Below are 15885 nucleotides of genomic sequence, written 5' to 3' on the forward strand. Positions count from 1 at the left end.
ACACCAGACAAGACACAGAGACAGCAACAGAAGAATAGGATATGATGGAGAGAGACACCAGACAAGACACAGAGACAGAAACAGAAGAATAGGATATGACGGAGAGAGACACCAAACAAGACACAGAGACAGCAACAGAGGACACAGAGAAAGTGATAGAGAGACAGAAGAATAGAGTTCCAGACAGGTGTAGAATGTATGCCAAGACACATTGTAAGAGCTGTAAAGAGAGAGGGAGGGAGAGAGAACAGGCAGAACCTGATATGTAAATGAGCAGAGCAAATGAAACTAACTTTTGACGAGCTGATGATCATCCAGACTGTGTTTCTATTGAGAGATAAAAAGGTAAGACGACGATTGTTATGTGTCATGTAGTTGATGATATTGTTATATTCATATAGTTGATGATATTGTTATGTGTTTTCATATAGTTGATGATATTGTTATGTGTATTAATATCGTTGATGATATTGTTATGTGTATTCATATAGTTGATGATATTGTTATGTAGTTGATGATATTGTTATATAGTTGATGATATTGTTATGTGTATGAAAGATTTCAGGAGAAATAGTTGGAAGGACCCCCGTGGAGAGGCCCGTACCAAGTTCTTCTGACCCCCCACTGTGGTAAAGGTTCCTGAGAGAGATACCAGGAAGTCCCCCCACTGTGGTAAATGTTGCTGAGAGAGATACCAGGATCCCCCCCCCACTGTGGTAAATGTTGCTGAGAGAGATACCAGGACCCCCCTTGTGGTAAAGGTTGCTGAGAGAGATACCAGGAACCCCCCCCCACACTGTGGTAAAGGTTGCTGAGAGAGATTCCTAGACACACCAGTTGCACTGCAGACGCGTTCTTGATCCAGAAGATGATGGGATCTCACCAGGTTCAGTGGTGCAGTGTTGCCCTCCTCTGCGTTAGCACAGGAATGCTAATAAGAACAGTAGATTGTCCTCCTTTGGGAAAACTGACAGAGGATGAGATAAGCCCCGAGACAAAGGGGCCAATGCAGGCCCAGAGTAGTGGCCCAGAAGTAGATGGTAATGACAGAAGGAGTCCTGAGCCAAAGGGGCCAATGCAGGCCCAGAGCAGTGGCCCAGAAGTAGATGGTAATGACAGAAGGAGTCCTGAGACAAAGGGGCCAATGCAGGCCCAGAGCAGTGGCCCAGAAGTAGATGTTAATGACAGAAGGAGTCCTGAGCCAAAGGGACCAAGAAGTAATGGCCCAGAAGTAGATGGTCATCGTAGAAGGACAGCCCTGCTGGAACCTCACAAACATGAGGACAATTTGTTCTTATCTAGAGCAGAAATGGTTGCCAACCTGCCCTCCAAAGAAAAGGACTGTTGGGTGTGTGGGATGGGTCCGGTTAAGGTAGGGGCAGGCATGCCCCTTATGGGAGTCCCAATAGGAGTGAACTTTACTATAGCATTGGCAGGAAAAATACCTTTTCATACCATGACCAACAATGTTAAGGTATATAATCAACCCAATGTATCCTATTACTTGAGGCCTGGTAATGTCTCAATCCCGCCCATTTCAGTGTCTGGGGTGATGACTGCCCCTTGGTGTATTAGAGGATATGGAGATCACCATTTGGGTGAATTGAAATGTAATTGTACTATGAATCTTAATGGATCAAATGCTTGCAATTTAACCGTAATACAGGAGAATGGTCAGGCAGATAAGGAACCTTTTAAAATGTGGGTTGACAAACGTAGCACAACTCTGAGAGGAGCCCCACATGGCACCTATTGGCTGTGTGGTAAGATGGCTTACTATAGCCTGCCCTCGAACTGGGGAGGTACTTGTACTGTTGGGTTTGTGGTGACAGCTAGCAGAACCGTTCCAAATAGTGAGAGGGATCTGATGGCTCTGTTTAGAGACTACAAACTTTCTGGAATGAGGCGAGATAACGTCACTCACGCTCAGACACCTGCCTCCAGGTTCTTTGGTGTGTTTTTCTCTGGGTATGGAGTTGCATGTGCCCTAGACCAAATTCATGACATCTCTAGACACATAGAGAACATTGGCAATGCTAGTAGAAATGCCCTGGAACAATTAAATGGGGAACTAAAAGAATTGCTTAAGTTAGCTCTGCAAAACAGAGAGGCTCTTGACTATCTTCTGGCAGGGCAAGGGGGCACTTGTGCAATCATTGGCGATGAATGTTGTATTTTTGTTCTCCCAGATCACTCTTCTAATGTGACTGATCTCACCACTGCTGCTAAGAAAAATTCCCCAAAACCAGAGTGGATGCTTGCAACTTGGTTGGAATCCCTGTTTGGTTGTTGCGGTGGCTGGGCTGCAGCATGTGTTTTATGCTTGGTTTGCCTGATTATTATTAACTATATATTATTATTATTATTATTATTATAAGGCCTGAATAAAGGCCAAATTATTATTTATAAAGGCCAAAATATGTATTTAGGTTTTTAGAGGGAGAGAAGAACATCCCTGCCAGCCCAAACCTCCCCTGGCCTGGATGACACTGGGCCAATTGTCCGCCACCCTAGGGGACTCCCACTATCCCACTATCCCTTCCAATTGTGTCCAGCTTGAGGGGGAAATTTGGTAACCCCCTACCTCCCTCCCCGATGGGACAGATCATGCGTGCCCTGGCGACCCACTCGCACCTGCCACTCCACATGAACTGAAACACAAGCCTCACTAGAGGCTTCCTCAGACTAGCCGTCAATGGGTAGATGTACGCCAAATACAAAAGAGACGGCAACACATCCACCTTTAGGACCAGGACTTTGCCCATAAAAGACAAATACAGTACCTTGCGAAAGTATTCGGCCCCCTTGAACTTTGCAACCTTTTGCCACATTTCAGGCTTCATACATAAAGATATAAAACTGTATTTTTTTGTGAAGAATCAACAACTAGTGGGACACAATCATGAAGTGGAACGACATTTATTGGATATTTCAAACTTTTTTAACAAATCAAAAACTGAAAAATTGGGCGTGCAAAATAGACATAGTTTGCATATTTTTAGGACGTAGAGATGCAGAAGGAATGACAGAGAAGACACATAGTCTGTTGCTCTGAGATAAAGACACACATACATAGTAACATATTGAGCTAAGTGCAGAGCCAAAGCATAGGGCTGTAAAATAGAGGAATGTATAGTATTTTTAGTATAGCTGGACACGCTAGAAACTGAGGAGACACAGTCTGCTGATCTTAGATAATACACAAACAAAAGGATGCATTTAGTTAAGTGCAGGAACCAAGCAAGGGACTTGTCATCATTATAATCTGACGGAAAGCAGGTATGAGCATTATTGAGCTGAACAAGCAGGATGCACGGATTGGAATGTAAACTTATTTTACATGTGGGATGGGCTCATATGCAATATGTGGATAAATACTGGAGCCAGGGCTCTGGAAAAGGGGTGTGTTCCGCGGATCGCTCCGGCTTATGATACTGGTGTATTAAAAGTCTATATTGATTTTCACAAAGTTCTTGGTTGTGTCATATTTGAACCGATTTGCCACTACAGACTTGGCGAGCTTGCCAGGAATGACGAGAGACCGGGGCGTTCCTGGCTGACGGCGGGGTCTTTTGAACGATTTGGCAAACACGGGTGGCCACCTAACTATAACGAGGTAAGCAAAGAACTTACTATAGTTATAATGTTTGCATAGATTGTTTCGGAGATCCTGTCCCAGTAGGGGGAACGTCAAGTAGGTCTCTCTCTCTCAAATTTCCTAAAAACGATAGAAACTAAATAACTTTTTGAAATTCAATGAATTTGCATGTGTGTGTGTAAGCTTGGAAATTGTATAAACAAATATGAATGCGCATGCATGTTTGGTGAATAAGTAAGCGGGAGCTGTGAACTTCGCTGGTGTCGGGTGCTCGTACGGAGGGCGCGGGCATTTGCTCTGGTCGGACTGCTTGGACGGACCTGTGTGTCTGGTTTGATTGGGGGAGTTGTTCCGTCTGATTCAGTTTGGCCGGGCTCGACCGTTTCAGGATCTGTTTTGAGATGTGCGTAAACACAGCTCATTCAACCTGAGCGAGCGACCCGTGTCGGGTGCGTGATTCGGACGGCCCCCTCGTTGAGTCATTCATGCAGGGGACTGTTGTGTGAGCTGACTGGTGCGAGTGTTTAGCGCTCTCTGGCTGAGTGATTGGAATCAGACACAGGGCTACAGCCGTCTGCTTATATGTTTAGAAAATAGATAAGTAGTGAGATAGATAAAATATTCATGGCTACCGCTTCAAGGAAAAGGTCTGTACGGATGAGTATTTAGAAAATAAATACACATGGCTACCGCTTTGAAATGAAGGCCTGTACGGGTGAATATTTAAAACACAGAAAGAACGCTGGCCTGATTGTGCGACGTTCAACTGAAAAAGGAAATCCTGCGAATATAAAATGCTCCGTCTAGCTAAACAGGGTTTATAAATCAGTAGGTCGCGCCACGATATTCCTCTAACGTAGAATAAAGATCAATACGGGGTGGATGAATAGGATATGAAGACAAGCTGATCCGATTAGACAGTAGTCTCGTCATGTCGTAAAAATCCTATAGGATAATACCAGCTTATGTAGAGGAAGTGTATTAAGCTAGGGGATAAACTATAGGTCGTTTTTAGGTAAAAACTAAGGGTATGCGTGAAAAATCCTATAGGATAATACCAGCTTATGTAGAGGAAGTGAATTAAGTCCAGAGGGAGAGACTGGTTTGTTTTAGGTAAAAACAAAAGTATTGAATGAATGAATGGAATTGAACGAATGAATGAGAAAGATGTTGTAATACAATTCTGTGTGAGGATAGCACCAAGATAGGGACAAGAACTTGATGTGGTTAGACGGAACGTCCAAAAGAGGGAGTGCGCAACCCTCCTGTGACAGAATATATAGTTGACTTCTTCTGACTGGCCAAAAGTAATCCTCTATCACAGTTTGGTACAGTTACAGAGTGATCCTATCATAGTTTAAATATTATTGGGTAAAGGGAACAAAAGTAATCCTCTATCACAGTTTGGTACAGTTACAGAGTGATCCTATCATAGTTTAAATATTATTGGGTAAAGGGAACAAAAGTAATCCTCTATCACAGTTTGGTACAGTTACAGAGTGATCCTATCATAGTTTAAATATTATTGGGTAAAGGGAACAAAAGTAATCCTCTATCACAGTTTGGTACAGTTACAGAGTGATCCTATCATAGTTTAAATATTATTGGGTAAAGCGAACAAAAGTAATCCTCTATCACAGTTTGGTACAGTTACAGAGTGATCCTATCATAGTTTAAATATTATTGGGTAAAGGGAACAAAAGTAATCCTCTATCACAGTTTGGTACAGTTACAGAGTGATCCTATCATAGTTTAAATATTATTGGGTAAAGCGAACAAAAGTAATCCTCTATCACAGTTTGGTACAGTTACAGAGTGATCCTATCATAGTTTAAATATTATTAGGTAAAGGGAACAAAAGTAAGAAACATCAAAATAAAACAAGTAATAAGCAAGGATAAAAACACTGATGTGATAAAGTGGTAAGCGAATGCGGTAAGAATAATGAAAAGGTGTTGAAACAAGTAATAAATAAGAATAATTAAAGAAGCATAGTATAAAACAGATAGAACAGTGTGTAACAAAGGAGAAAGCAGAATCACCAATAAACTGAAATTATACTATAACGTTAAAATAAGTCTAGGGTAATTAAGAAAGATGAACGAGTAAAATCCAAGACACGTTAGTAATTCATAAAAAGTACGGGCGGTTTGCAGAGCTATAGAGAATATCTAAGTATAAGAAGTTGTAGATCAGGGCTAATTAGTGTGGGGGAAGATGAGTGTAAGATCTTAATGTGGTGGCAGAGAATGCCGCTGTACAGGAATTTACACCCTTATCAAAAGAGCAACAACTAATCGTTTTAAGTTTAATATGAGTGGAATTTTCACCAAGCGGTGTATAGTTTCTGATTGATCAATAAGTGGTTCATAGAGAGTACAGTTTATATGTGATGAAATATGTACTAGATCACGTTTTACCTAATTTATAATAAGGTACCGATGTAATTTACAAATAGCCCTACTAGGAATCATTGTACAGTTTTCAATGGTGATAAAATATGTGGAGAAGTTGTTATTAGCGTCAAAAGACAGAAAGTAAATGTATATGAGAAATCACAAGCACGAGCAGGGTAAGAAGAAAAAAAACAGACGCTGGTCACTCTGTGTTCACAGAGGCTACGGTCTAAAAATAGCCTGAAGGACAGAGAGGGGCGAAATATAGTGGACAGAGAAAGAAAGGAAAGACAGAGAGTCTCATTTAATAAATTGACCATAGGATCAAACAACAAGAATATAGAGTAGAGATAAGAAGTATAGATAATATAAATAAATAAAGGTAGAATAAGACTTTATATATATTATCTTAAAAAGTTATTAGAACTGTAATAATAGAACAAACCAAACGAATAAAATGAATAAAACACCAGTAGAGATCTTAGGGGCAAGACATCCCTTGAGCAAAGAAGAAATAATAAAAACTTCCATAAAATGGGAGAAACGCACAAGAAAGCTGACCACCAAATGGCCAGCGGTGGGAACATTGGATGTCTCTGTGTGTGAGGAAATGGAGACACTGATAAAGAACTACAAACCAAAGGACAAGAAGCAAAAAAGGAGAAATAAATGAGAAAGAGAGAGTGAAATAATAAAAATGTTCAAAGAAGAAGGAACAGGTTTGTTAAACAACATGAAAGCGGCAAGAGAAATGCTGAAGAAAGATGACAAAACAACAAAGGAAAAAGAGTGGGAGATTAACCCACCACCTTATTCTAATGGGCAATTTCCAGTGAAAACTGGACACGTGGAAATAAGGGGTGAAGTAGAAATGACTGAAGAAGAAGAGGCTGTCACGCCTGGGGCAACATGTGCACCCTCTCACTCAACGGACAGAAATAAGAAAAGGACTGTGAAAAATCCAAGCACAGAAGGAGATTTCAATTGTTATGAAGGCTTGAGAAAAGCCCTGGCCACAATGGAAACAGTAAAAAATGAAAAGGAAATTTAAAAAATGAAATCAAAAGAAAGAAAGGAAGAATACTTTAGGAAAGGTTTGTAAATAATAGCAGAGTTCCAAGCAGAACAGAATCTTAGTGATTCAGGAAGAAGTGGAGAGTGGCAGATACAATAGAAATGAAGAGGAATTAGAAGATCAAAGGTCAAAGCTACAGGAGGAATGTGAAGGACTGGAACTTGAACTAGGAATAAGTGAGGGAAGGCAACAGCGAAGGGACAAGGATTCAGCCTGGGATACATATGAGGACATGAGATGTGAGTCTGCAGAAAAATATTTTGGGGCTCGTAGAAAAGGGTCGGAAAAAGAACCTGGTTTCTATACAAAACAGTTTCCGATTCTGATAAAAGGCACTCAGGGGCACTATACACCGTGGGCTACACAGGACCTGGAGGGGTTGGTTGCCCGTCTGCCTGATCTACATGAAGGGGCGGGTAAATGGATCAGAAACTTTGAAGATCATACTGTGGGGAAATTACTGGCGGTGGGCGACATAAGGGCACTACTGGCCAGGGTGACGAGCTTGCGTACTATGGGTGAGATCATGCAGGACGGGGGCATCAATGGCGCAAATGGGGGATAAATGATGGATTAATGTTCAATGATATGGGGGAAATAGAAACAGCAGACCGCTACCGGCGAGTAATGCTCCAAACTATCAACCAAATCTAAATGGGTGGAATCCAAATAATGACTGGCGGCGCAACCCTAACCAACCTTCAGGCCCTGTGAACACATGGTCAGGGCCTAATCAATGAAACTAGGGATGCCCAGGGAATCCTAAAGGGGAGGGTCAGTTTCCAATATTAACAACAAAGGCTGACCCGGAACCTATGCTGCAGGTTCAGATAGAAAATAGAGGCACGCCCATGATGATAGATACTGGAGCCACTTACACATGTGTGAGTCCAAATTATGCTTCTCATCTCCCCATGTCAGGTAAATATGCCAAAACAATAGGATTCTCGGGAAATACGCAGTTAATTCCAATGACAGCTCCAGTTCGTCTAACAACTTGCACTAAATCTGTCACAATTCCAATCTTCGTGTCAGATCAAACACCGAATAATCTGCTAGGAAGGGATGCACTATGCAAGATGGGTATACAAATCAAATGTTCCCCTGATGGAGTAATAATTGAAAGAACAGGATTACAATTACCGGTGATGAGTACAGAAGGAACGGCTAATGTGTATTGGCTAGGAGGCATTGAATCAGATGTAGATAGAACTGTAAGGAAGTGGGGTAAATTCATCCAGGCCCAAATACCTAAAGCAGTTAGAGCAAAATCTGAATATCATTGCACACTGCAATTTGACCCACACCAGGACCCATTATTAGAACAACTTTGGGTTATGGGGGCAAATGGAAGGAAAGCACCTATAATGTCTCAGTGTATAGTCATTGGAAAGCAGGGAGCCGCAATGGATGTGATGGATGGAGACGGGTCTGAATTTGTGCAAAAATGGTTTACTGTCTCTGACTCCGTCCCTCACATCACATTGCTGGTAAATCAGGGTTACACATCTAAAGATCTAGGATCAATGATGAAGGAAGTTAGGGAAAAGAAATGGGCTAAAACAGACAATCCACTAATCTTTCATTCAAAGGATAAATCATTTATCAAAATAGTTACCACTACTATATTGATTGGTGATCCAAGGGAGGTAGAGGTTAGTACAGGCCAGCAGGTAATGTTAGGAGAAGGGCTAGGATTAATTAGTGAACTTGAGAAATTGAGAAAATTATACCAACCGAGGTATGGTCGCAATACGATACAGACGTCGGGTTGGTTAAATCTGCTAGTCCTGTTTGTGTAAAAATAAAACCCGATGCCAAACTTCCATGGAAAACCCAGTATCCTATGAAGCCTGAGGCTGAAGAAGGAATACGATTGACAATAGAAGGACTGCTCAGGGCAGGTGTATTGATAGAGATGCCCAGTTGTTGCAATACACCCTTGTTACCTGTTCTTAAAGCCGATGGTAAAAAATGGAGACTGGCCCATGACTTAAGAGCAGTAAACGACATAGTTCAGGATTGTCCTGCTGATAACCATGGGGTATCCTGTGATTATCAGCACTCATTATAAAACAGTGGAGTTGATAGAGCAGGGAAAATTCGTGCTAACTAATGCAAGGACGATGAATTATATGAGCTTGCTCACGTATCCAGACGTTCTCATTAAAATACGTAGCACTGTGAATCCAGCAGAAAGGATTCCATTTGATTTTGAAGGAGAAGCACACGATTGTGTAGCCGAGGCTTTAACATTTACCAAATTACGCCCTGACTTAGAATCAATTCCGTTAATAGATCAAGAGGGAGATAATCTGGAAAGTTACTTTGTAGATGGTTCTTGCTTTAAAGATTATACAGGTAATCATGCAGGGTTTGCGGTAGTCAAGCAAGAGGGGAAAGCTTTCACTGAGGAAATATTACATCACATACCGGTTCCAGAAGGTCCGTTTAGACACATCGTGATGGACTATGTAGACATGATAAAACCTATACGGGGTAAAAGGTACATGTTAGTTATCATAGACAGGTTCAGTAGATGGGTAGAAGCAATACCATCGGTGGATCAGGGGTCAGGAACAGTCGTAAAATTCTTATCAACAGAAGTAATTCCCAGGTTTGGGATTCCATTTCAGACAATGTTCAGGCGTTTATACAAAAAGTTGTAAAAACAATAATACAGCAGCTAAGGATGAAACAAAGGTTGGGATGTGTCTATCATCCCCAATCGCAGGGGATGGTTGAAAGAGTTAACGGGACCCTGAAAAACAAGATAACAAAGATCTGTGGATCTACAGGACTCAATTGGGTGGATGCTTTGCCGCTTGCACTAATGAGTTGTCGCATGGAAACTAACAGAAACACGCACCTCTCGCCGCATGAAATGCTTATGGGTCGACCCATGCCAATACCAATGTTAGGAGGACTGTATAAAGGTCCCTCCTTAGATATATTGCAAAGTGAATTGAAATCGTATTTGATGTATCTAACCAAAATACACAAAGCCATATACTTACAGGAGAAAAAGATGGTGCCAGAGCCGGGTCTGGAAGGACCTCTCCCAGTGGTACCAGGAGATCTGGTCTACGTTCGAGTGTTCCGAAAGAAGTGGGATCAGCCGAGGAGAGAAGGACCCCCGAGGTGGCAACAGCCACAAACACGGCCATCCAAGTGAAAGGAAGCAAGACGTGGTATCATCTCAACCACTGCACCCGAGTCCCGCCAGAGAGAAGGATACAACCCTACAGAGATGAGGACACAGAGGATGCTGATTCACCAGGCGGGACCCCGGAGGGAGCAGGAGCAGCGGAGACGATCAAAACGCCAGAGAGGAATCAAGAAAATGGCAGACCAGATACAACGAGTGCATCAGCTAACACACTCAGGAGAAGCACAGATACAAACCAAGATACGAAGAGTGCGCCAACTAATGCACTCAGAAGGAGCACCAGGGGAAAAGAGCCTGAAAAGAAAAGAGACAAACAACCAAAGCCTCCTCCAGTATGGCCAGAAAGCCCAGAAGTGTGGTGGGGGGTAACATGTCTGCTACTCCTGACGATATACCTGTTGGGGCAGACTTTGTTGACGGAAGCCCTCTACAGTGGGACCCCGAGGTATCACCTGAAGAATGGGAACATCTCTTCCCTGAAATGGACGCCGTCTCAGATGGAAGCCCAATTCGGCCTGAGGAGGGAACAACAGACGAAGAGAGTGGAGAAGAAACCTCACCAGGAACAACAGACGAAGAGAGTGGAGAAGAAACCTCACCAGGAACAACAGGCGAAGAGAGTGGAGAAGAAACCTCACCAGGAACAACAGACGAAGAGAGTGGAGAAGAAACCTCACCAGGAACAACAGACGAAGAGAGTGGAGAAGAAACCTCACCAGGAACAACAGACGAAGAGAGTGGAGAAGAAACCTCACCAGGAACAACAGGCGAAGAAAGTGGAGGAGAAACCCTGCCAAGAGCAGAAGGGGAGACCTCGCAAGGAAGAACAGGAGTCCTACAAGATGACAGAAATGGGGATTTCCCCACAATTGACTTTTCAGCTCTTACCTGGTCACCATAATGAACAATTGAAAGTAGGACCACAAAGGAACAGTGACAATGACAGAGCAAGAACAACCGAGGACAATACGAAGATGATGCACGCACTCACGATCAAGATAAATGATAAAAGCAGGAAGAGACGAGAGGAACCTGTCGAACGAGGTAAAAAGACAGGATTTTTTGACAGGTTTAAATTTGATGTTCCGCCACAACTTCTAACAGAACCAGGGGAACAGAGGACAGTTTCGGTATGGAAGAAGAAACCCCCACCAGAGGAACCACTCTGTGGATGGACGCATCAAAGGACCCCAAAGGGTGTGACCTGAGAGTAACCAAATATGAGGAAGGCTGGGAGTTTAGCATAAATGAGATAACACCAGCAGAGGGTGAAGAATTTGTAATTGAAATAGCGAGAACAGGACTAAGTGAAGGGAACAGTATGAAATAGGTCACATTGGGTCGTACGCCAGCACCTGAACGAGAACAGCTGCTGACAACCAAAGCAACGACAACAACGGTGGCAGCTGCTGTAACGACCACAGCAACTACCACTAAGATGACATCAACTGCTCTTACCAAGCAGACCACGGTAACCACAAAGAAACCTGACACATCAGAGACAAAATTATTCTTTAATTACATTGTTTATCTCCATCTGGACCAACTCATGTTTTAATATAGAGCTATTAAGCTTTTTAAGGTTGGAAGATATGCAAGAAAACATGAGAGTATTGTTGCCAAGACCAGGAGAGCTGAAGAAGAAAGTGTAATTACAAAGATCACAGCTGATATCTCAAAGTGCTTACAGAAACCCAGCCTAAAACCCCAAACAGCAAACAATGCAGGTGTATCACCTGAAGCACGGTGGCTAGGAAAAACTCCCTAGAAAGGCCAAAACCAGATGGAAGAAACCTGAGAGAGGAACCGGAGGAGGAGATGTGGGGTGGAGTCCTTTCTGGCAACAGGACGGAAAGAGATTATAACAGAACATGACCAAGATGTTCAAATGTTCATAAATGACCAGCATGGTCTCATAATAATAAGGCAGAACATGAAACTGGAGCAGCAGCACAGTCAGGTGGACTGGGGACAGCAAGGAAGCCTTCATGTCAGGTAGTCCTGGGGCACGGTCCTAGGGCTCAGGTCAGTTGAAACTGGAGAAGCATCACCAGGAAGCATGGCCAGGACTGGGGACAGCAAGGAGTCCTCATGTCACAGTAGTCCTGGGACATGGTCCTAGGGCTCAGGTCCTCCGAAGAGAGAGAAGAAAGACAGAGGAGAGAATTAGAGAGAGAAACTTCAGAACAGGACACCGAATAGGAGTGGAGAAGTACCTCATCCAGATATTGAAAGTGACACAGAAACTACTGCAGCATAAATACTGGAGGCTGAGACAGGAGGGGTCAGGAAACTGTGGCCCCATCCGAGGACACCCCGGACAGGGCCAAACAGGAAGGATATAACCCCACCCACTTTGCCAAAGCACATCCCCCACACCACTAGAGGGATATCTTCAACCACCAACTTACCATCCTGAGACAATGAGTATAGCCCACAAAGATCTCATCCACGGTACAACCCAAATGAACAGGCCGACCACAACAGTGAATCAACCCACCCAGGTGAGAGTGTAAGCATTGAGAGCCCATCAGCAAGCCAGTGACTCAGCCCCCGTAACAGGGTTAGAGGCAGAGAATCCCAGTGGAAAGAGGGAACCTGGCCAGGCAGAGACAGCAAGGGCGGTTCGTTTGACAGAGCCTGATGTTCCGTTCACCTTCCCACTCCTGGGCCAGACTACACTCAATCATATGACCCACTGAAGAGATGAGTCTTCATAAAGACTTAAAGGTTGTGACCTGAGAGTTTGCGTCTCTGACATGGGAAGGCAGGGAGTTTTAAAAATGGAGCTCTACCAGGAGAAAGCCCTGTCCAGCTGTTTGATTAGAAATAGGGACAATTAGGAGGCCTGAACAGTTGTGAAATAGGTCGTACATTGTAGGTATGTACGGCAGGACCTCAGAGAGGTCTGGTAGGAGCAAGCCCATGTAATGCTTTGTAGGTTAGCAGTAAAACCTTGAAATCAGCCCTTGCTTTGACAGGAAGCCAGTGTAAGAGGCTAGCAAAGTAATATGATCAAATTTTTTGGTTCTAGTCAGGATTCCATCCGTATTTAGCACTAACTGAATGTTTATTTAGTGCTTTATTTTAAGGGAAGATATGCCGGAAAATAGAGCATTGCAGTAGTCTAAACTAGAAGTGACAAAAGCATGGATTAATTTTTCTGCATCATTTTTGGACAGAAAGTTTCTGATTTTTGAGGAGGATAAATGTTACAACCCAGATGGAAAAAGCTGTCCTGAAATGGTCTTGAAATGCAGAGAGATCAGGGTTCCAGAGTAATGGAGGTCCTTCACAGTTTTATTTATCGACTGTTTTAAGATTAATTGTCAGATTCAACAGAAAATACCCTAGAACAAGCATCTCTGTTTTGTCCAGTTTAATAGTAGAAAGTTTGCAGCCATCCACTTCCCCACATGAAACACATGCTTCTAGCGAGGGCAATTTTGAGGTGTCCTCATCTTCCATGTTTCATTGAAATGTACAGCTGTGTGTCATCTTCATAGCAGTGAAAGTTTACATTATCTTCGAATAACAATAAGATCACCTGTCTTGTTCAAAAGCCTGTTGAAAGTCTTTCAGAGGAGGATAAATCTGTTCTGTTTGATCTACAACACCAGTTGGATGATATGTATAAACTGAAAGCAGACGGAACCTGTGCCAGATGTAGGTAGAAATTGAGGAGGGTGAACTAAATTAATCTTGTTTTTTTGTCAGGTTAGAAAAATACCACTCTAAAAATAATACAATTCAGCAATTAAATATGACTTGTCTCATCACAGATGATCCCACATGAATCTCCATCTTTAGTTGCATCTTCTACAGTATTATGTGTCCTCATCTTCTACAGTATTGTGAGGTGTCCTCATCTTCTACAGTATTGTGAGGTGTCCTCATCTTCTACAGTACTGTGAGGTGTCCTCATCTTCTTCAGTATCGTGAGGTGTCCTCATCTTCTACAGTATTGTGAGGTGTCCTCATCTTCTTCAGTATTGTGAGGTGTCCTCATCTTCTACAGTATTGTGAGGTGTCCTCATCTTCTACAGTATTGTGAGGTGTCCTCATCTTCTACAGTATTGTGAGGTCTCCTCATCTTCTACAGTACTGTGAGGTGTCCTCATCTTCTACAGTATTATGAGGTGTCCTCATCTTCTACAGTATTGTGAGGTGTCCTCATCTTCTACAGTATTATGAGGTGTCCTCATCTTCTACAGTATCGTGAGGTGTCCTCATCTTCTACAGTATTGTGAGGTGTCCTCATCTTCTACAGTATTGTGAGGTGTCCTCATCTTCTACAGTATTGTGAGGTGTCCTCATCTTCTACAGTATTGTGAGGTGTCCTCATCTTCTACAGTATTGTGAGGTGTCCTCATCTTCTACAGTATTGTGAGGTCTGATAACATTGTAAATAATGCTCTCCCTCCCAGTCTGACTCCAGGTCTGATTACATTGTAAATAATGCTCTCCCTCCCAGTTTGACTCCAGGTCTGATTACATTGTAAATAATGCTCTCCCTCCCAGTCTGATTACATTGTAAATAATGTTCTCCCTCCCAGTCTGACTCCAGGTCTGATTACATTGTAAATAATGTTCTCCCTCCCATAGACAGGTATGTTACAGACTGTGACTCCAGGTCTGATAGACATATGTTACAGACTGTGGGATAGACATATGTTACATCCTGTCTGATCTGACATATGTTACAGACTGTGTGATAGACATATGTTACAGACTGTGTGATAGATTACAGAGGAGACCCAATCTGTCTTCATGAGGAATAGACATATGTTACAGACTGTGTGATAGATTACAGAGGAGACCCAATCTGTCTTCATGAGGAATAGACATATGTTACAGACTGTGTGATAGATTACAGAGGAGACCCAATCTGTCTTCATGAGGAACAGACATATGTTACAGACTGTGTGATAGACATATGTTACAGACTGTGTGATAGACATATGTTACAGACTGTGGGATAGACATATGTTACAGACTGTGTGATAGACATATGTTACAGACTGTGTGATAGACATATGTTACAGACTGTGTGATAGACATACGTTACAGACTGTGTGATAGACATATGTTACAGACTGTGTGATAGATTATAGAGGAGACCCAATCTGTTTTCATGAGGAATAGACATATGTTACAGACTGTGTGAATCCCTCTATCTGCAATATTCCACTTAAGGAAAATGTAACATACCTTGGGATTACCATATCTAAGGATCCACAGAAAATATGCTCATTCAATGTGTGTACTTATTATTGAAGAAAACAAATGAAAAGAAGTTGAACCAATGGTTGCAGAGGGATTTATCCTTGAAAGGTTGAGTGTTGCTTTCTAAAGATTAAGTTATTTCCAGATCTCCAGATCTACTTCCAGATCTACTTCCAGATCTAATTATATATCTACTTGCAGATCTACTTACAGATATACTTACAGATCTACTTAGTTCCTTAATTAAGTTTTGAGATTATGCTGCAGGATTTAGAGGTAATTCGTGGTTTAGTACATTACCCTGCGTGACTGCTTATTGCATTGCTCCACACCACCACAAGGGGGAGTTAGAGCACTGACTATGCTCTTGGGTTCCAAGGCGCTAATTTGTCTAATGTAGCTGACAGTGAATGAATGGGCT

At 42.5% G+C, this 15885-nt stretch overlaps 1 protein-coding gene across 1 annotated transcript; it reads left to right on the plus strand.

The window, feature by feature from the left end:
• Positions 1–4413: 4413 nt before the first annotated feature.
• On the plus strand, positions 4414–9699 carry LOC127918295 (uncharacterized). Its single transcript, XM_052501580.1, has 2 exons — positions 4414–5364; positions 5444–9699. The coding sequence occupies exon 2, from the start codon at positions 7885–7887 to the stop codon at positions 8869–8871; it is 987 nt and encodes a 328-aa protein (XP_052357540.1). The 5' UTR covers positions 4414–5364; positions 5444–7884; the 3' UTR covers positions 8872–9699.
• The last annotated feature ends 6186 nt before the right edge of the window (positions 9700–15885 follow it).

The sequence above is a fragment of the Oncorhynchus keta genome, unplaced genomic scaffold (assembly GCF_023373465.1).
Source record: "Oncorhynchus keta strain PuntledgeMale-10-30-2019 unplaced genomic scaffold, Oket_V2 Un_contig_1395_pilon_pilon, whole genome shotgun sequence".
NCBI lineage: Eukaryota > Metazoa > Chordata > Actinopteri > Salmoniformes > Salmonidae > Oncorhynchus > Oncorhynchus keta.

What these genes read in the sequence shown, in the direction of transcription:
- LOC127918295 (XM_052501580.1), top strand. Translation starts at nt 7,885, where the DNA reads ATGCTGCAGGTTCAGATAGAAAATAGAGGCACGCCCATGATGATAGAT.